Source organism: Dama dama, chromosome 3, assembly GCF_033118175.1.
Source record: "Dama dama isolate Ldn47 chromosome 3, ASM3311817v1, whole genome shotgun sequence".
In the NCBI taxonomy this organism is placed as follows: domain Eukaryota; kingdom Metazoa; phylum Chordata; class Mammalia; order Artiodactyla; family Cervidae; genus Dama; species Dama dama.
In genome coordinates, this window is record NC_083683.1 from 40,217,241 (window position 1) to 40,240,437 (window position 23,197).

The window sequence follows — 23,197 nt, forward strand, 5'->3', positions numbered from 1 at the left end:
AAGTGCCAGTATTAATATAAAATGTTGCTCAGTAGTATCATCATTCTACTTTGCTTCTTAGTCATTAAAAAAAAAAAAAAAAAAATAGCAGTCTTGACAGACACCAGAAAGAGTCCTTGGCAATATTTTTGCAACTTGTGCCTAAGCTGTTGGCAACTGCCTAGAGACCAAAGGTCCATGCCATGGAAGATATCAACTATTCTAACAGGATGCCTCTTGCCTTCTCGTTGAATTCATAAATCAAAACAGTGAGCTGTGAGTGTGAAGTGGGATTGACCTGAATTCCTGGAATGCTGGTGACAGAAAATATAGTTCAAGGTGCTATTGTATGGAAACCTGAGCTTTCAGTCCTGGTCTAACCCATGACTGGCACCATCATTTTGGATGTTCAGAGTGTGTCTTAACCTCTGCTCTTTGCTACAGTGACTGTCTTTCACCTGCCATGTTCTGTTGCCTCAGGGCCTTTGCACATGCCTTACCCATTGCATAGGGTACCCTCCTTTCCTTTCTCTTCATTGGGCTCCTTCTCCTCATGCTCAGGACTTAGCTTTTAATTTCCTTCTTCTGGAAGGCCTTCTCTGTAACTAGTGGCACCTTTTAGCACATCTGTAGTCACTCACTTGATGTTAGACTTCCTCCGCAGACTGGCCTTGGGGAGACAGGGCTTGAGTTTAGGAAGTACAATGTCAGGTTCTCTCATTGCCCATCGGCAGCCCGTGCTTGCTCTCCTCTTCTGAGCTCAGCCAGTTGGTCATTCTCCTCCTGCGATCTGTGCTGCTCCCTCATGGCCTTTTAGGTTTTATTTTTTTCTTCGGGCCCTTCTTAGCTCATGCCTCTGTAGAAACTGTCACTTTTCTCGGAGGTGTTCAAGTTGGTTAGGCGAGACTAGCTGTTCTGTACAGCCCGTTACCCTCTAGCAAATTACCCTCTAGCACTGGCCATTCCTACAGGAGACAACATCACCCCTGCCCCCAAAGGCCAGTTCCAGAGGGAGGAGGGCCATGAAGGCATCCTTAGATGCCTCCAGAAGCCTCAGCTTGGCCTCCCTAGTAAAGGAGATGGAGGTAAAAAATGCATGTTACAAAGCGTCATGTGTGTTAGTCGCTCAGTCGTGTCCAACTCTTTGTGACCCGATGGACTGTAGCCTGCCAGTCTCCTCTGTCCATGGAATTCTCCTGGCAATAATACTGGAGTGGGTTGCCATTCCCTTCTCCAGGGGATCTTCCCAACCCAGGGATTGAACCTGGGTCCTCTGCATTGCAAGGAGATTCTTCAACATCTGAGCAGTACCTGCAATGTAATCGTAAATGTATGTTTAATGCATAAAAGACTGAAAAGAAATAGATTGAAGTATTCTGAATGGGTTTCTGATGGGATTTCAAATTATTTTTATTTTCTTGTTTTCACATTTTCTGTAATAAACCTGTCCCTAGGTGCTAAGTGTTTCTTAAGCCCCTACCTGTGGCTTTTTACTGAGCAGCCCCTGTGAAGACTAAAAGTGGGCCCCTGCCACTTGGGATATGTGCATCCCCCACATTTTTCATTTCTGCCTGTCCCTACCCTGTCTGATGTGTTTGGGCTTACCTAGTGGCTCAGACAGTAAAGAATCTGCCTGCAATGCAGGAGACTGGGGTTCGATCCCTGGCTTGGGAAGATCCCCTAGAGAGGGGAATGGTTACCCACTCCAGTGTTCTTGCCTGGAGACTCCCGTGGACAGAGGAGCCTGGTGGGCTGTATTCCATGGGGTCATGTAGAGTCAGACACAATGAGCATCTAACACTTTTCTCACTTTCTGATGTGTCGGCGCCCACTCTTCACCATGGTGTCTCTCTCCTCCCCAGATGACCGGATGACTGGAGTCCCCCCGCACGTCCTGCACAGCTCCCCGTCTGACCGGCAGATCAACCAGCTGGCCCTGAGGCTGGGCCCCGAGTGGGAGCCTCTGGTGCTGTCTCTGGGGCTCTCCCAGACAGACGTCTACCGCTGTAAGGCCAACCACCCCCACAACGTGCAGTCCCAGGTGGTGGAGGCCTTTGTGCGCTGGAGGCAGCGCTTCGGGAAGGAGGCCACCTTCCAGAGCCTGCACAGGGGCTTGCAGGCCGTGGACGTGGACCCCTCGGTGCTCCAGCACATGTTGGAATGACTGGGCCCTCGACCATGCTCGGGGCTAGTCACATGGGCTGAATCGTGACTCTCACCAGGGCAGGTAGATTGGGTTGGGGTTGTTGTTTGTCATGGTGATTTTTAGATGAGAGGACATGATGGAATTTGCAGTGATTTTTAGATGAGAGGACATATTGGAATTTGCACTTGACGTTACTTGAAAAGCAGGATTACACAGTAGGTTTGCCAAAATGAATTGACAATTGACTTTCTAATTGCTCAAATACTGCATTTTTTGAATTGTGCAGGTTTTAATTGTGTGGTTGCCTTTTAATAGACTGGTGAGTCCTACTGGTCCCCCTCCCAAAAAAAAATACAGGTGTTCTGTATATAAATCATCCACTTTTATGTTGCCTGGGAATTACACAGTGTACTTAACTATTAATCATGATAATAATAAAAACAAATGCTGTATATAATGTAGCCCTTTCATGAGAAAGTATTGCTTGTTTTTTTTCCCCTTTCATTCTTGTATTGCCTAGATTTAGGGTGTAAAATTACAGTATTTGTGTCTTTGGAACAGAATTGATAGTAACAGTGGAATAGTTACTTGCTCTAGTCAGGATGAATAGCTCGGGCAGGGTGTCTGCATCAAAGTTAAGACACTAAAGCTCCCTGCAAAGACCAGTTCAAGTACCAGCATGCATACCTGAGCCCTTGATCTTTAAAAGATATGCTTAAGAAAATCCCGTGCCCTTTATTTAAAGAACTGGAGGTTGGGGGACAGTGTGGTCTTTCTACTGAAGCCGTGAAGATTGAAGCATTGTGCTCCTAAGGACTATGAGTTAGTCTTCTGACTTTTTAAAATAACACATGCTATTTGTCAAATGCTTTACTGTTTTCAAGGCTTTCATACATAGGATCTCATTTGGACCTCACAAAAAGCCTGTGAAGTAGTTGAGCAAGAGTTGAGCTCCATCCCGTAGCAAGATGGAGTGATTTACTAGCGGCATCTCCTCAGACAAGTTACTTCACTTCTCTAAGCCTCAGTTTTTTCATTTGTAGAGTGAGGCAATGATTGTCCTCACCTCCAAGATATTTGTGACAAGTAAAAGAATAACATCTGCCTCAGGCTCATCCAGTGCCTGGCCCATCCTCAGCTCTTGGGAAATGGTAACTGTTAATTCTCTGCTGTGGCTGAACATGGATACAGTTCTCAGATCAAGTGGAACAGTGGCTAAAGCTGAGGGTTCTGTAGGAAGTGCTGTTACCATGTTTCTGGCTGAGCTTTAAAAGGTGATCTGCTTTTATTAATGCTACTATGGGTCCAGTAAAGAGAGTACGGACTTCCCTGGTGGTCCAGTGGCTAAGACTTATGCTCCCAATGCAGGCGGCCCAGGTTCGATCCCTGGTCAGGAAACTAGATTCCACATGCCGCAACTAAAAGTTTACATGCTGCAGGTAAAGATCAAGGATTCCTCATGCCGCAACTAAGACCCAGCATAGCTAAATAAATAAATAATAATATTTTTTTAAAAAGAGTAACAGGTGAACATTCCCATCTGTGCTCCATCCTTTGGAATAATTAGAGACTCTTTTTCCCAATACCAACCTAATTCAGAATTTTTCAAAGGGAAAAATATTCTGAGGACAAGCGTATGGAGTAGTGAGGTTGGACAGAAAGTAGGTCTTCAAAACAATGACAGTGGTGTGTTAATTACATTCTGTCAGATGTCTGGTAACCATATTCTCTTTCCTAAAAAGGATTGGTTATTTAACAGTTCAGCAGTTTGGCAGTTTGATTCACTGGCCTTATCACCTCTTATTTTCCATTCTGTCATCCAGTCATTAATTCATGATCTTGTAAAATCCTTCCACATTTGGCCTCATCACTGCACTGAGTGACTGATTGTACTTCCACAGTATCTTCAATAACTGCTTGTCACTTTGAACTCTGGACTTGTGTTGCTGTTCCATCACCCTGGATTTGCTAACAGAGAGTTGTTTCAGCTTTTGTTCTCACCACATTTATGGATGAGTGAGTATAGCTGGGCTGGACTGCATCCAATTAGATGACGTTTTATTAGTGGATCCGATGATTAGGGGCTTCCCAGGTGGTGCTAGTGGTAAAGAACTCACTTGCCAATGCAGGGAGCAGGAGAGATGTGGGTTTGATCCCTGGTTTGGGAAGATCTCCTGGAGGAGAACATGGTAACCCACTCCAGTATTCTTGCCTGGGAAATCCCATGGACAGAGGAGCCTGGCGAGATACATTCCATAAGGTCGCAAAGAGTCAGACACGACTGAAGCGACCGAGCATGCACTGATGACTAGCTGGCACCTTCCTGACATTTATTGGGCATCTGTCACACAGACACCTGTGTGCTGTCAGCAGTGAAGGACAGTTCGTTATGAAATTGTGCATGATGGGCTGCCAGGTTATTAGGGAGCTCTGATTTGTCACCATTAAGGAGAAGGGTGTCTCTACCATCAAAAAGCAACTGCAGCTCTTTAGGCCTGCTTGTGTTCTTGCAAAAGATTTGCAGAATGGAAGAAACGAGTATCAGCTTACTGCCTAATTTTTACCTCCTGCTGAGAAGAGTGGTCTACATCACATCTGCCTACCACCCAACAGAATCTGATGGGGGTGTACCTGCAAGGTACACCCGTGTGTTTTTGTACAGAAGATTCTATGATTCCAGCAAATGCCTCCCCCCCCCCCAATAAAATTTTGAGTGAGTACAATGATGTGGCAGAGGATTTGTAGCTGCTGCCAAAAAATAAAGATTAAAAGCCTTACTCCACTTTGGTGGGGGGTGTACGTGTATGTGTGCACATATATACATGGATGAGTATGCCCCCTAACTTTTTAAAACTTTAACTTCTATGAAATTTTCTCAGTATATAAATAGAACATCTTTTTTTTTTTTTTTTTGTAGAAGTGAAAAATTACCAGTGAGCAAAAAGGAAACAATAAGCTTCTATTCCCATCTTCCGAAGAGCAGTCCTGTTTACAGCCCAGTTTTGGTCTCTGTCCTCCAGTTCCTTGGCCGTGCCTGCATATTCTTTCTATAATAAAAACAGGATTGTATCATATGTGCTGTTTCACAGCCGGCTTCTTTGATTTGGTGTATCACCATCTTTCCACGTCATTAAAGATTTTTATTTACCAGTGATTTTCAACATCCTTGGTGTTTGATGTGAACTTTCAAACCCTATGATTTTTAGCCACATACTTGAAAAAATGAAAAGACACCAGCGACTAAGGATACAGATGTCTTTTTGTTGTCAGAACATCCACCATAACCCCACTGTTGGCTGTTCCACCTTTAGGACCCCTTCGTTACTTGAGTAGAGCTATTGATGGCCCCCACTATGCACTCCGATATTCTCAAAAGGCAAAAGTTGAGCATATTCCTGTAAGTGTCCTGGGCTTTAGTCTGAGTTTTTAATCTTTCTCACAGCATGATACGCTCTCTACTGCAGCATGTGATCCACTCAGCTCTGTGTTCTCTTCCGCCAAGAATGTGTGTTCCAGGGCACAGGAATATCGTACCTGTTGATTCACATTTGGTGCAACACCAGATTTGATCTCTGTGCAGCTGCTGATCTCCCCCATCGTTTTTAGTGGTGGTGTACTTTCCAGTAGATGCCTATGCCGTGACTTGCTGACCACTTTCCTATTACTTGAGGTGGATCTGTAAGTAGTTTTTTCCTTTTTCACTATAAACAGTAATGCAAGGGAAGTCCTTGTTAAATATTTACATTCACCAGAGGTTGCAGAGACAACTGAGGCCATAGGATGAGTCTGTCTTCATCCTTTTCTCTGGGTCAGGGGTCCCCAGCCCTGGGGTCACAGACTGATAGCCATCTGTGGCCTTTTAGAACCACCCCCCGGCCCCCCCAGCTGCATGGTAGGAGGTAAGCAGCCGGCAAGTGAGTGAGGCTTCATCTGTATTTACAGCCACTCCCCATCGCCCGTATTACTGCCTGAGCCCCACCTCCTGGCAGATCAGCAGCAGTAATAGATTCTCATAGGAGCATGGACACTGCTGTGAACTGCACATGCAAGGGATCTAGGTTGCACTCTCCTTACAAGAACCTAATGGCTGATGATCTGATTCTGCATTATGATGAGTTGTATTAATTATTTCACTATATGTCACAATGTAATAATAATAGTAATAAAGTGCACAATAAATGTAATGTGTTCAAGTCATCCTGGAACCATCCCTCCCCCAACCCCACCCCAGTCCATGGAAATATTTTCTTCCACAAAACCAGTCTCTTGTGCTGAAATGGTTGGCGACCACTGCTCCAGGGAATTTCTCAAAAGTGGTAGTTCTGGAAAGAGACTGCCCTTATTCTCAGCGGACACTTATTGAGAAGCTCCTGTAAGCCAGTTACCCTGAGTGGGGAGGCAGAAAGGTGACCAAGAAACACACAGTCCCAGTCCTCCAACTGTGTTTGGCCAACGAGACCGACATGGATCTCCTGTCACAGCACAAAGCAGTGAGGTCCAGGCCTGAGTAGTGGGTCTGTGGGAACACAGAGGAAAAAAGGATTCACCCTGCCTCGTTTCAGAGGTGAGAGGCATGGAGAATACTCACAATACTCACATAAGGCTCGTCTGTTTGGCAAGTAATTCTGCCTTTCTGTGCCAATTTCCTCGTACGTAATGTATGCGGTAACTGTCCTGTGCTTCACAAGGGGGCTCCCACAAGATAAAAGCTTAGAACAGTGCCTGGCACCACAGAATGCTTTTGCTGAATCATTGAGATGAATTATTTTTAGTCATCAGGGTTTTTCTAATATTCTCACCCCTCCTGGGGCCCTGAGAAGTGTGGTCAGAATCCCCCTTTCCTGCAGTGATTTGCACGTGCAAACAGGAAGTACATGGTTCTTCAGTACTTTACCAAGGCATGTGAACTGGTAGGCACACTTCCGAGTGTATTCTGAGTTGGGATGGGATTCTGGTCTAACACTCGACTCTCATTAAATGAATCCCTGCAGTCAGCAAGCTGGCAATTTATATGCACTCCCCAAGATACAGAGATAAATAAAACATTGTGCCTACCCCAGAGGACCTCAGCCTGTTGAGACCAGCATAACAGCTCGCAATTATGACACGTTTGGCCAGCACAGAGGAGGGAGCAATTAAGTTGGCCACCGAGGAGGTGACACCTCAATTGAGCTTTTTGTGGGTTCTGCCCAAGTTAGTGTGTTGGTCCCTTCAAGGGAAGTTAATGCATGTGAATATCAGAATTCCACTTAATTTATTTTACATCCAGTTTAAAAAGTGGCACTTCTTGCTATGGGTCTGCAGAATGCTTCCAAGTTACTGTCTCAAGGTAAGTTAGAAACTAAGAGAGTGTTAACTTCTTAGTTAGAAAATAAGAGGCTCTTATGGATAGACTAAGTGGCCAATACTGTCCCATTTTGTACCTGAAGACAACAGCGATGTTGAGAAGCATGTGGTTTATTTAACCACAATGGAATCAGACCGGGCTTCAGGTTTTAGGCAGCAGGCATATTTGGGGCTTCTTTGTGCCATCTCTAGCCCTAAGTTCCTCCTCTGAAAGCCCCACAGGTTAAAATTAGATGTTGCTGGCACACAAGGAATGTTTTTAATGTAATAACTGCGTGTTTACCTCTTGGAACTGTAAACAGCCTAGAACAGGGATGTCTATCTTGTTGGCATTTGCTGTTTTATAGGAAAACTGCAGTCTCATAAAGATACAGTTCAGTGAGCCAATTAAGGCTTGCCTGTTAAAATTATGCAAAATATATGGCAGTAACTATAAAAGCTGTTATTAATTCAAAGCACAGACCATGAAATCCAGGTTTCAGTGCTTACAAAGAAAAAAAAATGGATCAAACATCTTGGTAGCACTCATGTGTTTCCATTTCATTTTCACATTGTCTCTAGCCAGTGCTATTTTGGGTGTCAAATTACAGTCTTGATGGAGAATATTTGTGGAAAATATCCATTCTGCCCAGATTTTTATGTCCCCTCCTCCTCCAGAATTCATATGCTGAAATATTAACCCCCAGCGGTGAGGGAATTCAGACATGGGGCCTTTGGGAGGTAACGAGGTTGTAGGGTAGAGTCCTCGAGGAGTGACCCCACTGACCTCCCTGGCCCCTTCCGGCATGCGAGGACACAGCAAGAAGGCTCCAGCCATGTACCAGGGAAGGCCCGTGCTGCTGCCTTGATCTTGCACTTCCCAGCCTCAAGAACCTTACCTTGAGCAGTAAATTCTTATTGTTTATAAGCTATCCAGTCTGTAGTATTTTGTTATATCAACCCTAACAGACAATATCAAATGGGCTGGATTTAATCATATAACCTCCCTCTTGTCGGCTTCTAGGAAATGAATTGATTTAGTCAGACTTTGCTGATACCAAACGCCTTGGCATGACTTATTGGCTCATGGCTGATCCCAGGAGAAGACTGAGTGCCTACAAATGAAGTAAGTAAGCCTATTCATAAACTGGTGGTAAACTTGGTACTCCTGGGCATGTCAGAACCAGTGATGAGGGAGAGCTGTCTAGATAATAGTTCTTCAAAGGACCAGAGTATCTGTAATAGGTAATGGTTCTTATCTATTCAGGTGGCATGGATCCTTAAAGAATGTGAGAAGACTGTGGAATCATTCTTTAGAAAATTGCACATGCATGCGTGTATACACACATGTGCACATGTGCACACACACACACATACACAAATTTTTAGAGGATTCCCAGTATACCTGAATCTAATTTACTCATCCCAAGAACCCTGAGTCTGTAGGTTATAAATGGGCCCTTGGCACCAGACTTCATTAGCATCTGAGCCCAACTGATCATTTTTTTCGGCTTTGTAGGGTATTTGGAGGGCTTGTGTCTAACAGAATGGAACTAAGTGTTTCTCTGGGGTTGCTCTAGAATGTAAATTCTGGTGCGTGCGTGCTCAGTTGCTTCATCTGTGTCCAACTCTTTGCGACCCCATGGACTGTAGCATGCCCGGCTCCTCTGTGCCTAGGTTCCTCCAGGAACCTAGGCAGGAATGCCAGAGTGGGTTGCCATGCCCTCCTCCAGGGGATCATCTCGACCCAGGGATCAAACCTGCATCTCCTACATTGTGGGCAGATTCTTTACCCACTGAGCCACCAGGGAAGCCCTGTAAACTCTAGTAGGAAGGACTAACAAAGGTATGGAATAAAGTTGAAGCCATTTATCTAAACCCTAATGTTTATACAGCTGACCACAGATCTTCTGCCCAATGGGAGGGCAGGCTGGTGGACCTCTTGTATCCGTACCTTGGAAAGGTAAGAGCATGCAGACATGAAATGTATGACTGTCTCTAGCTTCTAGGAACATCCTGCCACCGTCTCATTTCTTTAGAACCAGGGATCCTAGACAGGGAAAGACAGAATTTTGTTCCCAGCAGAGAGGAGATAGTTAATTCCAGGAAGAAATTATATAGAGCCACATCTACTTTATATACTAGGAAATTATTTCCAACAGTATCTTTTTGTCCAGCCATCTGCTTGAAACAAGTTTCTATCAGCCTCTGGAAGTAGTAATTATTTGCTTCTCTGAAACTGAGCCCCATGCTGGCTTTCTGCTAAGGGAGTAGACCATTTGGTTGTCTGTGGTCTATTGTCAAGAATTATTTTGACACTTAACTATTGTTAGCTGCTGATTTTCCAATGGATACCATCTTTGAGGCTAAAAATAAATCTTCCCACCACAAGTCCCCTCTCTATGAAGTGTGAAAGACAATATGCACCAGTCAATTATGGATATAATTTTGCAACAGGGAGAACACTTATTAATGAGGAATGTCTCAGAGAAAAGAAGCGTGAGTTTTTGTAGAGGCTAAGAGGACTTGCCTTGGACTTGTGGGACTCCTGATACAGGGTGGAGGTGGGTCTTACGTCAGAATATGGGAAGGCTGGGTTGTCCTTTGTGTTTCTTGGAACAGAGTGGGTATTTCTTAACCATCACTACTTTCAGAGAGCACAGGGCTAAGATAAACCCCATCATTGTCAAAAGTCGCATCTTTTTCGACTTTTAAGAACCTAAAGCAAATCTGAAAGAAACAAAAATGTTTTCGTAAGGTTTAGGTATGAGATAAAATCAGAATTCTGGCATCTCAATTGCCTGTTCTAGAAAAGACACTTCATTGAGGTTTTGATTTGCATTTCTCTGATAATGAGTGATGTCGAGCATCTTTTCATGTGTTTGTTAGCCATCTGTATGTCTTCTTTGGAGAAATGTCTGTTCAGATCTTTGGCCCATTTTTTGACTGAGTCATTTATTTTTCTGGAATTGAGCTGCAGGAGTTGCTTGTATATTTTTGAGATTAATCCTTTGTCTGTTTCTTCATTTGCTATTATTTTCTCCCATTCTGAAAGCAATAAATGCTGGAGAGGGTGTGGAGAAAAGGGAACCCTCTTACACTGTTAGTGGTAATGCAAACTAGTATAGCCGCTATGGAGAACAGTGTGGAGATTTCTTAAAAAACTGGAAATAGGACTGCCATATGACCCAGCAATCCCACTCCTGGGCATACACACCGAGGAAACCAGATCTGAAAGAGACACGTGCACCCCAATGTTCATCGCAGCACTGTTTATAACAGCCAGGACATGGAAGCAACCTAGATGCCCATCAGCAGACAAATGGATAAGGAAGCTATGGTACATATACACCATGGAATATTACTCAGCCATTAAAAAGAATTCATTTGAATCAGTTCTAATGAGATGGATGAAACTGGAGCCCATTATACAGAGTGAAGTAAGCCAGAATGATAAACACCAATACAGTATACTAATGCATATATATGAAATTTTAAAAGATGGTAATGATAACCCTATATGCAAAACAGAAAAAGAGACACAGAAATACAGAACAGACTTTTAGACTCTGTGGGAGAAGGCGAGGGTGGGATGTTCTGAGAGAACAGCATTGAAACAAGTATACTATCAAGGGTGAAACAGATCACCAGTCCAGGTTGGATGCATGAGACAAGTGCTCAGGGCTGGTGGACTGGGAAGACCCAGAGGGATGGGATGGAGAGGGAGGCAGGAGGGGGAATCGGGAAGGGGAACACATGTAAATCCATGGCTGATTCATGTCAATGTACAGCAAAAACCACTACAATATTGTAAAGTAATTAACCTCCAAATAATAAAAAGAAATGAAAAAAATTTTTAAAAATAAAATAAAATTCAATGAGAAAAAAATAAATAAAGAAGAACTGGTTACAAAAAAAAAAAAAGAAAGAAAGAAAAGACACTTAAGCTATTCCTCCTTTAACTCGAGTAAAGAATACCAAATAACCTACATGACCACAGCTTAACAGAAGAAAAGGAATTGAAGCTACCATGGCTTTCTTAGGAACCTGGAGAACCCATGGAATAATTTTCAGCTTGGGCCAAAGATGGGAACTCTTTCAGAAGTTCATTCAACATGTATATATATATATTTTTTTCTTTTTTCACACTTTATTTATTTATTTATTTATTTTTCCAGTGGGTTTTGTCATACATTGATATGAATCAGCCATGGATTTACACGTCTTCCCCATCCCAATCCCCGCTCCCACCTCCCTCTCCACCCGATTCCTCTCGAAACATCCCACCCTTGCCTTCTCCCACAGAGTTCAAAAGTCTGTTCTGTATTTCTGTGTCTCTTTTTCTGTTTTGCATATAGGGTTATCGTTACCATCTTTCTAAATTCCATATATATGTGTTAGTATGCTGTAATGTTCTTTGTCTTTCTGGCTTACTTCACTCTGTATAAGGGGCTCCAGCTTCATCCATCTCATTAGGACTGGTTCAAATGAATTCTTTTTAATGGCCGAGTAATATTCCATGGTGTATATGTACCACAGCTTCCTTATCCATTCGTCTGCTGATGGGCATCTAGGTTGCTTCCATGTCCTGGCTATTATAAACAGTGCTGCGATGAACATTGGGGTGCACGTGTTTCTTTTGTTAAGGATTTTTGCATCTATGTTCATCAGTGATATTGGCCTGTAGTTTTCTTTTTTTGTGGCATCTTTGTCTGGTTTTGGAATTAGGGTGATGGTGGCCTCATAGAATGAGTTTGGAAGCTTACCTTCATCTGCAATTTTCTGGAATAGTTTGAGTAAGATAGGTGTTAGCTCTTCTCTAAATTTTTGGTAGAATTCAGCTGTGAAGCCATCTGGTCCTGGGCTTTTGTTTGCTGGAAGATTTTTGATTACAGTTTCGATTTCCTTGCTTGTGATGGGTCTGTTAAGATCTTCTATTTCTTCCTGGTTCAGTTTTGGAAAGTTATACTTTTCTAAGAATTTGTCCATTTCATCCAAGTTGTCCATTTTATTGGCATAGAGCTGCTGGTAGTAGTCTCTTATGATCCTTTGTATTTCAGTGTTGTCTGTGGTGATCTCTCCATTTTCATTTCTAATTTTGTTAATTTGGTTCTTCTCTCTTTGTTTCTTAATGAGTCTTGCTAATGGTTTGTCAATTTTGTTTATTTTTTCAAAACACCAGCTTTTAGCTTTGTTGATTTTTGCTATGGTCTCTTTAGTTTCTTTTGCATTTATTTCTGCCCTGATTTTTAAGATTTCTTTCCTTCTGCTAACCCTGGGGTTCTTCATTTCTTCCTTCTCTAGTTGCTTTAGGTGTAGAGTTAGGTTATTTATTTGGTTTTTTTCTTGTTTCTTGATATAAGCCTGTAATGCTATGAACCTTCCCCTTAGCACTGCTTTTACAGTGTCCCATAGGTTTTGGGTTGTTGTGTTTTCATTTTCATTCATTTCTATACATATTTTGATTTCTTTTTTGATTTCTTCTATGATTTGTTGGTTATTCAGAAGCGTGTTATTTAGCCTCCATATGTTTGAAGTTTTAACAATTTTTTTCCTGTAATTGAGATCTAATCTTACTGCACTGTGGTCAGAAAAGATGACTGGAATGATTTCAATTTTTTTGAATTTTCCAAGACCAGATTTATGGCCCAGGATGTGATCTATTCTGGAGAAGGTTCCGTGTGCACTTGAGAAAAAGGTGAAGTTGATTGTTTTGGGGTGAAATGTCCTATAGATATCAATTAGGTCTAGCTGGTCCATTGTGTCATTTAAGGTTTGTGTTTCCTTGTTAATTTTCTGTTTAGTTGATCTATCCATAGTTGTGAGTGGGGTATTAAAGTCTCCCACTATTATTGTGTTACTATTAATTTCCTCTTTCATACTCGTTAGTGTTTGCCGCACATATTGCGGTGCTCCTATGTTGGGTGCATATATATTTATAATTGTTATGTCTTCTTCTTGGATTGATCCTTTGATCATTATGTAGTGTCCTTCTTTGTCTCTTTTCACATCCTTTATTTGAAAGTCTATTTTATCTGATATGAGTATTGCGACTCCTGCTTTCTTTTGGTCTCCGTTTGCATGAAATATTTTTTTCCAGTCCTTCACTTTTAGTCTGTATGTGTCTCTTGCTTTGAGGTGGGTCTCTTGTAGACAGCATATATAGGGGTCTTGTTTTTGTATCCATTCAGCCAATCTTTGTCTTTTGGTTGGGGCACTCAACCCATTTACATTTAGGGTAATTATTGATAGGTGTGGTCTCGTTGCCATTTACTTTGTTGTTTTGGGTTCACGTTTATACAACCTTTCTGCATTTCCTGTCTAGAGAAGATCCTTTAGCATTTGTTGAAGAGCTGGTTTGGTGGTGCTGAATTCTCTCAGCTTTTGCTTATCTGTAAAGCTTTTGAATTCTCCTTCATATCTGAATGAGATCCTTGCTGGATACAGTAATCTAGGTTGTAGGTTATTCTCTTTCATTACTTTCAGTACTTCCTGCCATTCCCTTCTGGCCTGGAGGGTTTCTATTGATAGATCAGCTGTTATCCTTATGGGAATCCCTTTGTGTGTTATTTGTTGTTTTTCCCTTGCTGCTTTTAATATTTGTTCTTTGTGTTTGATCTTTGTTAATTTGATTAATATGTGTCTTGGGGTGTTTCACCTTGGGTTTATCCTGTTTGGGACTCTCTGGGTTTCTTGGACTTGGGTGGCTATTTCCTTCCCCATTTTAGGGAAGTTTTCAGCTATTATCTCCTCGAGTATTTTCTCATGGCCTTTCTTTTTGTCTTCTTCTTCTGGAACTCCTATGATTCGAATGTTGGGGCGTTTCACAGTGTCCCAGAGGTCCCTGAGGTTGTCCTCATTTCTTTTGATCCTTTTTTCTTTTTTCCTCTCTGCTTCATTTATTTCCACCATTTTATCTTCTACCTCACTTATCCTATCTTCTGCCTCCGTTATTCTACTCTTGGTTCCCTCCAAAGTGTTTTTGATCTCATTCATTGCATTATTCATTTTTAATTGACTCTTTTTTATTTCTTCTAGGTCTTTATTAAACATTTCTTGTATCTTTTCAATCTTTGTTTCCAGGTTATTTATCTGTAACTCCATTTTGTTTTCAAGATTTTGGATCATTTTTATTATCATTATTCTAAATTCTTTTTCAGGTAGATTCCCTATCTCCTCCTCTTTTGTTTGGCTTGGTGAGCATTTTTCATGTTCCTTTACCTGTTGGGTATTTCTTTGCCTTTTCATCTTGTTTAGATTGCTGTATCTGGAGTGGGCTTTCTGTATTCTGGAGGTCTGTGGTTCCTTTTTATTGTGGACGATTAACCCAGTGGGTGGGGTTAGACGATTGGCTTGTCAAGGTTTCCTGGTTAGGGAAGCTTGCGTCAGTGTTCTGGTGCGTGGAACTTGATTTCTTCTTTTGGAGAGCAATGGAGTGCCCAGTAATGAGTTTTGAGATGGGTCTATGTGTTAGGTGTGACCTTGGGCAGCCTGTATGTTGATGTTCAGGGCTATGTTCCTGCGTTGCTGGAGAATTTGCATGGTATGTCTTGCTCTAAAACTTATTGGCTCTTGGGAGGTGGTTGGTTTCAGTGTGGGTATGAAGGCTTTTGGACAGTCACTTATTACTTAAAGTTCCATGTAGTCAGGAGTTTTCTGGTGTTCTCAGGTTTTGGGCTTAAGTCTCCTGCCTCTGGATTTCAGTTTTATTCTTCCTGTAGTCTCAGGACTTCTCCAACTATACAGCCCTGATAAGAAAACTTCTAGGTTAATGGCTAAAAGATTCTCCCCCGTTAGGGATACCCAGAGAGGTTCACAGAGTCACATGAAGAAGAGGAGAGGGAGGAGGGAGATAGAGATGAGCAGGAGGAGAAAAAGGGGGACTCAAGAGGAGAGAGACAGATCTACGCAGCTGTCTGTTCCCAGAGTGTTCTCCGTAGCCCAGTCACCTACAAAGATTCACAGAATTGGATTGGGAAGAGAAGGGGAAAGGAGGAAATAGAGGTGTTCTGAGGTAGAAAACAGAGAGTCAAGATTGGGAGAGAATAATCTTTGGTTTAAAAATAGGGCTTCTCTCTTTTTTTTTTGTAAGGTTATAGTGTATTGAAAATGAAAATTAAGGAGTAGTAGAGGAGTACTAGAGGACTTTAAAAGAAATAAGAGAAAAAGAAAAATAGAAAATAGAAAAGAGAAAGGAAAGGAAAAAAAGAAGAAAAAAGAAAAAAAGGAAAAAAAAAAAAAAGAAAAAAAAAAAAAAGAAAAAAAATTTTTTTTTTCCCCTAATTAAAAAAATCGTAAAAATCTATGGAAATGAAAGTTAAGGAGTAATGGGGGAGTAATAGGGGATTTTAAAGGAAAATAAAAGAGAAAAAATAAAAAAGAAAAAAAAGAAAGAAAAAGAAAAAAAAGAGAGAGAGAAAAAAGTAAAATTATATCTAGGAGTTTCTCTGGAGCTGTTGCGGTCAGTGTGGGTTCGGCTCAGTTTCAGATAGCTCCTCGTTCCAGCTTACGCTTCTCGATATCTACAGGCCCCTTCCGGTGTAGTCGGTGTTTTCTAGAGGGATTTTAATCTGTTGCACCAGTCCCTTCTGAAGCGGTTCCCTTTGTTTATTTGGCTTCTGTTTGCCGGTCTCTTCAGAGCCTCATTTCCGCCCTGACACAGGCGTGCGGAGGTGGAGTCTTATTCAGGTAGCTAGTTCCGTCGCTCTGCGGGGATGGGCTGGCGCTGCGGGGACGGGCTTGCGCCACGGGGACAGACGGGCTGCCAGGAGGGGCCGACGCTGCCCTCTCCGTCTGCGCTGCTCAGGTTCCCGGCCGCTCTATATGGAGCGCGCCCCGCGCTGCGCGAGGTTCCAGCCCTCGGGTGTTCCACAAAAGCACGGAACGAAAAGCTGCGCCTGCTCTCTGTGCCTTCCCCGTCAGAGCGGTCCAGGCAGCCAGGGGCTCGGTGGGCGCACTCTCCCCAGGTGTGGCGTGCCCCCTCCCTTCCGCGGACCCAGTCTCAGTTTCCGCTGGCGCCAGTCGGGTGCGCGCGCCTTCTGCCCTCCGCGTCCCCAGCCCCAGTCCCCGCCCGCGCCGGTCGGGTGCCTGCGCCCTGTGTCTCGCCGCAACCTTCCCCTCCGCCCTGCCTCCTGCCTCCGGTGGGGTTGGGCCGGTCCGCAGCCTGCGAGCTCTTCTCTGGACTTTCTCGGTCTCTTTGTTCTGCGAACGGCCGGCAGTGTGTTCGGGCCGGTTAATTTACTCTCTCTCTTTTGGTCTCCCACAGTTCAAGTTGGCAACTCACAGAAGCTCCCTCCGATTGTCCTCAGGGCACTCAGGCCCGGACCCTACCCCAAGCAATGCCGCCTAAGACTTCCCGGGACGGATCTCCGTCCTTAGCTCTTTTGTCTCACTTTTTATCTTTTATATTTTGTCCTACCTCCTTTCGAAGACAAAGGGCTGCTTTTCTGGGCGCCTGATGACCTCAGCTAGCGATCAGAAGTTGTTTTGCGAAGTTTGCTCTGCGTTCAGTTATTCTTTTGATGAATTTGTAGGAGAGAAAGTGGTCTCCCCGTCCTACTCCTCCGCCATCTTGACTCCTCCCCTCCCAACATGTATATTTTTGAGCACCTGTTATGTGCTAGGCATGGCTGTAGATATAAGGGGTACAGTAGTCAACACAACATTCCAAAATTTCTCCCCTTGTAGAGATCCCTGCTATGGAAAAAAACCAAGCAACAGAGAGACTGGGAGAGCCGGGGGATGGAGCCTAAGGTGACATGAGTAAAAACCTGGAGGAGATGAGGACAATAGCCATGCTGAGGGCCAAGAGAACATTTTGGATGAGGCGAAGAGTAAAATGTGAAGGCTTTAGATGGACGCTTGCCAAACACTTTTAAAAAATAACAAATGGATCAGAGTGGCCTAGAGCGCAGTGGGCAAGAGGGCACGTAGTAGGGGCTGAGGTCAGAGAGCCATGGGAAGCAGAGAGGCGGGATCTGACGGGCCACTGTGATGACTCCGGGTAGGATGGGCAGCTGCTGGCTGGGTTACAGCAGAATCAATCGCTCTCCCTCTCGCTGATGTCTTAAGAGGGCTGGAGCAGGGAAATGGTGAGAAGGCTCTTACACTAATCATGAGAAGTTGGGGTCTCGGATCAAGACAGTCATGGCAAAGTGCACTGGGCATGTGGTACCCTGCTCAGCTCCCCTTCAGAAATGACGTATTTATTCCTCCAGCAGCTGGGAGGCCTCCAGCTAATGGCCTTTGTCTGTCATTCCTCTTGAAGAGTTGCCTCCTCTGAGGAGAGCTGCTTTATCCAGTGGCCTCCGGCCTTCCTGAGGTAGCCTATGTCCAGTGACGTGTGGGTAGAGGGTCTGAAGACCTGGCTCCTCACCTCAGTTCAGCACGGCTCCCAAGGGCTGTCCCAGCTCAGAGCTCCGCGTGGAGTCAGCTCAGGCCTTCTCTGTGACAGTACCCCAGCCACACCCCTCCCTCTTCCCAAGCTGTTTCCTTCCTTTCCGTAGATATTCCCAGGAGCACACCCCTGATCACCTTGCTTCCCCTTGGCTCCATCCCAGGGTTAGCTTCCGGGAGAACACCTCCTGTGATGTGGAGGTGGTGAGCGGGGTCAGACTCTGAATATATTTTGAAAATAAAACCAAATGGATATTCTGATGGATTGGATGTGATGTTAAAATGAAAGAAAATTCATGATGAAACATCAAGATCGTGACACTAACAAAAGGACAGATGGAATCACTGTGAACCCATAGGAGAAAGACCATGGAAAAGACTTTTTTTTTTTTTTTTGAGAGGGGCAAGGGAGAATTTAGGGAATAGATTAGAAATAAAAATAAACTCTTAATATTCATGCAGGTAAAAAGAAGGCTTCCATTTCCAGGAGCATATTCTTAATTTTGAATATGCCCAACAGTATACATTTTTGGGTAGAATCTGTTGTAGCAGACATTTCATTTAATTTGAGGAATATCAGAGTAATTAAACATAGACAGAACACATACGTTCAGTCATTACCCAGTGATTGCTAATTCACAGAGACACGAGCAGTGTAAGAGGTTTTATAAGGGAACAAAGCCAGACATTGGCACATCCACCAGGATACACATCAAGAAATATTTTTTCTATAAGACCCATGGTATCCATAGTACATTTAGGGGCTCTTATGAGCTTTGCCTACAAACTGCATGTATCACAGCCCAGACAATAATCCCAAGGCAATCACACTGATGTGACACCACCTTTTGAAGATACAGTTCTGAGAAAGTTCACTGTGGGGAATAGTTGTTAGGACATGAATCTTGAAGTGGTGCTTTGCCTGAAGTGTGGAATCAGTGGGGAGGCTGAGAAAGGCATTTCTAGAGGATGGAGGAATGTGAGAGAAGGCCCAGAAGTGAGGATGGATAAGGTGGGGACAGCAGTGATGAGTCTGCCTCCCTGGAAAGTAATATTAATCAGGTAAAGTGGGACAAGTCTGTTGACTTTTAAACACAGCAGGGAGTTTGGATTTCACATTTTAAATAACCCAGGGAACAGAAGAAATATTCTCAAAACCTTTAGGTTGCCAGTGAGCTTTGTGAATCTCCAAAACGGAAATATGCAGTATTTCCCAAACTTATTTGACAAGCTTTTTTTTTCCATGACCACCTATGAGCAACTTTCAAAAGATTTGTTCTACAGACACATTGAGGCAGAGGACATTCCACCTTGGAGTGCACTGGGAAAACTAGGGGCTCAAAGGCACCAAAAATAACCAAGATTTTTAAAGGGCATGAATGGTATCTTGGGTGGTGTACAAACAGCAACAATTTATTCTCATCCTCACAATTCATCCTCACTTAGAAAGAGGCTGGTGGCTTTCTGAGAAGAAGAGCTTCTCTAATGATTGATAAGTCTGTCCCATGTTTCATAATATGATTCCTCTGTTCTTGCAGAATACTCTCTTGGTTCAGTACGTAAGAATACCTTCTTGCATTTGGTTCAAGCAATAGGTTGTACTGCCTGTTCACCAGCAGGCAGCGGGCGCTCTCCCTGGTCATTGTCTGGTGCCAGGTTGCACCTATAAGACAAGCAGGAAGAAACTGGTCCTGCTCCTAACAGCAGCCCCAAACCAGGAATTCTCTGTCTGCAGCCCCAGGCCTTTTCTGTCTGTACGCATTCTCACCAGAACTTCTTACGTCTTTGCTGTCTTTTCATTTGGCCTCTCATTTGCTTACTCTGGGCTTCCCTTGTGGTTCAGCTGGTAAAGAATTTGCCTGCAATGCGGGAGACCTGAGTTCGATCCCTGGTTTGGGAAGATCCCCTGGAGAAGGAAAAGGCTACCCACTCCAGTATTCTGGCCTAGAGAATTCCATGGACTACACAGTCCATGGGGTCACAAAGAGTCGGACACAACTGAGGGATTTTCTCTTTACTCACTTGCTTACTCTGGTAAGCATCTTCCCTCCCCACCATCCCCCAACCAAACCACTTGGTAACTGAACTTGAATTTTATCTTCCCTTCATTCTATTTTTAAAATATCTGAAAATAGCGTGTTTTTCCAGTGAGGCCTCCAGTAAGACTTTAACTTTAGCGGTAGTTCCCATCCAGGAGTGGTGTTACATCTCCCCAGCCTTCTACCATGTGGCATTTGGAAATGTTTGGAGGCATTTTGTGGGGAGTTATCACTGTGCGTTGTTGAGGGTGCTGTCACCTTGGACTGGGCAGTGGCTGAGGCTACTGATCTGCAGGCCCTGTGGGAACTAGCCCTCCACAGTGAAGAGGAGCCCCACCCCAAATGCAGTAATGACCCCGGTGAGCATCACTGTGGGCTTCCCAGACTCCGGCCCATCTGAGTACCACTTGGATCATTTTAGCTTGCAGTGCACCACCTGGGCCAATATTTTTTTTTTTTTTTTTTTAGGTAACTCACTTAATTCTTTTTTCTTTAAGCAATAGTACTTTTGAAATAATGGATCAATGCTATTTATAAAATGTTATTTAAAGTACATGTAAAAATAAATACCCAACATCTCACACAAAATATTCTTCATTGGTGACACATATGAAGTTTGGGAACATTGGGCCCTGCTTATGGCCACATGCCTTTTCTGGGTTTTGGTGAGGGCATTAGCCTCACACACACTTCTCTTCTGAGCTATGAAGGTCTAAGCAAGTGGACTTGATGGACTCCTTAGTGTGGGCCTTATGAGGTCAAAGGTCGCATATCTAATGTCCCATTAAGGTCTTTTTTTTTTTTTTTTGGCTGCATGGCATGTGAGATCTTAGTTCCTTGACCAGGGATTGAACCTGTACCCTCTGCATTGGAAATGTGGAGTCTTAACTGCTGGACCACCAGGCAAGTCCCAAAGGGCGTTTCTTTTACATAAAGAAGAAGTCTCCTCCACTGGCATTTTTACCCAGGTCAGCTATCTGGCAAAGTCAGAGGATAAAAATGGAGCTCCTTTGGCATTTGCCTCCTTGTAGACTCCATGAAGAGAGACCTGCGTCTCGTGTATGCCACCTTTCCTAAAGCGGGGTGACACATGCTTGGTTATTCATGCAAGTCTCAGGGAACAAATGAGAGCATGAACAGGTGCTTGTCCCTCCTGCTGGACAAACAATGAAGGACTGCAAACATGCGCATTGCCAAGTCCAAAAAGTGTTGCATTATGGTTCCTTGGGCAAGTTCTCTGACTTCTCTGTGCTTCAGTTTCATTACCTCTGAAATAGGGTTGTAATAATACCAACCTCACAGCACTGTTGTGAGACGTCAATGGATCATGTTTGTGAAGTGCATCAAACAGTGCCAGGTGTAGAATAAATTTATAGAAATATTTGGTGATGAATGGATGGTGTCTGTCTTATGCTCAGGTTTTCTCTGTTTGTTGAAAGAGTGAATCAACAGGTGCTGGACCGCAGTGTCGCTCTGCTCTGTGTCCCGATGTTCAGCAGCAGATGCGGAAATAGAACATCCCCAGCTCCAGCCAGGTCGGGGGTGGGGGGGATTCTGGACGGGGGGGTCTTGCTCCAGTTCCCAGCACAGGAAGAGGTCTTCCAGAAACCGGTAACCTAGGGTGATGAACCCACCCCCTCCTCAGTCCCAGGCCACACACAGAGCTCGTCCTGGTTTTTGTTGAAGGCAATACTGGAACGTGTCCAGTGAACTCAATTCCTGGTCGTCTCAGCTGACTCATTCGATGGGAACACCGTATCCACAGACGATGAGCGTGAGGAGGTGGGAGGGAGGACAGAGAAGAGGAAGCAGTGCTGGTGGAGCATCTATTAGGAGCCAGGATTGGAGAAGGTGATTTCAAGTGTATCATGTCCCTCCATACACTTGACATCCTTCAGTTCAGTTCAGTTCAGTTCAGTCGCTCAATCGTGTCCGACTCTTTGTGACCCCATGAATTGCAGCACGCCAGGCCTCCCTATCCATCACCACCTCCTGGAGTTTACTCAAACTCATGCCCATCGAGTCAGTGATGCCATCCAGCCATCTCATCCTCTGTCATCCCCTTCTCCTCCTGCCCCCAATCCCTCCCAGCATCAGGGTCTTTTCCAATGAGTCAACTCTTCGCATGAGGTGGTCAAAGTACTGGAGTTTCAGCTTCAACATCAGTCCTTCCAATGAACACTCAGGACTGATCTCCTTTAGGATGGACTGGTTGGATCTCCTTGCAGTCCAAGGGACTCTCAAGAGTCTTCTCCAACACCACAGTTCAAAAGCATCAATTCTTCGGCACTCAGCTTTCTTCACAGTCCAACTCTCACATCCATACATGACCACTGGAAAAACCATAGCCTTGACTAGACGGACCTTTGTTGGCAAAGTAATGTCTCTGCTTTTTAATATGCTATCTAGGTTGGTCATAACTTTCCTTCCAAGGTGTAAGCATCTTTTAATTTCATGGCTGCAATCAGGATTTCAGCCTGATTTCCCTTATTTTACAAGTTAGGAAACGGATACTCAAGTAAGTTAGCTAACCCAACCAAAGTCATACAGACCAGTGTCACAGTTTGAACTCAGGACTGTCCAAGTGGTTTAATAACCCCTTAAGGTGCTGCCAAGGACCCCAGCATGGCCCTGTCACCTTCATGCTGAAATATTTCCAGTCTACCTCCTGGGGTTTTGGTGTCAGCAGCTCTCCCCCCTCATTACAGAGAGCAGGCGGGTGACATTCATAAAACAGAAGATCTTTGGGAACTCCTGCCTGCTGCCAGCCCTAGAGTCACGTGAAATAGCACGGCAGAGTGAGGTTGCTTTACTGCCCGTGGAATTGCGTCAAAACCAAGATAATCGGCTGAGACAGTCTGCAGGCAGGGGCAGGAGCTTTTGAATAAGGTATTTGTCTCATCGGCTAAAGGAAAAGAGCTCTATTCGTGGTCTTCTTCTGATAGCCCTTTGCATGAGAAAGTGTAGGAAAAGCCAGAGGAGAGGCTGGTCCCCTTTCTCTTAGCAGAGAGATCCCACATCCCATCCCTGGGAAGATGATCAGAGATAAACAGTTGAAATTTCTTTCTCCCACAATTATGGGGCAGCACTAAGACATTGTCTTAGTATCCGAGTGTTCTGGGGAGTAGTCTGCCTCTTTGTAGCCAAAGGAAATCTGAGCTGCTTCCTGACGTCACTGAAAGTCCTTGTTCCTCTCTCTCTCCACCCCAAAACCTTCCTTCTGTCCCCACGGAGAACAGACTTCAATTCTGTGTGCTGAGTGAAATGTCATTAGTCCCCTCTGCCCTCTGAGGAATAGTCCTCCTGCGCTTTA

General features: G+C 44.0%; 1 protein-coding gene across 1 annotated transcript in view; it reads left to right on the forward strand.

Annotated features, from left to right (window-relative positions):
- Positions 1–2,586, forward strand: part of CRADD (CASP2 and RIPK1 domain containing adaptor with death domain) — a 181,665-nt gene extending 179,079 nt beyond the window's left edge. The window contains exon 3 of the mRNA XM_061125754.1: positions 1,842–2,586. Within this exon, the coding sequence (XP_060981737.1) occupies positions 1,842–2,143 (302 nt within the window). The 3' untranslated portion in view covers positions 2,144–2,586. The remainder of the gene's footprint in view (positions 1–1,841) is intronic.
- Positions 2,587–23,197: the final 20,611 nt, after the last annotated feature.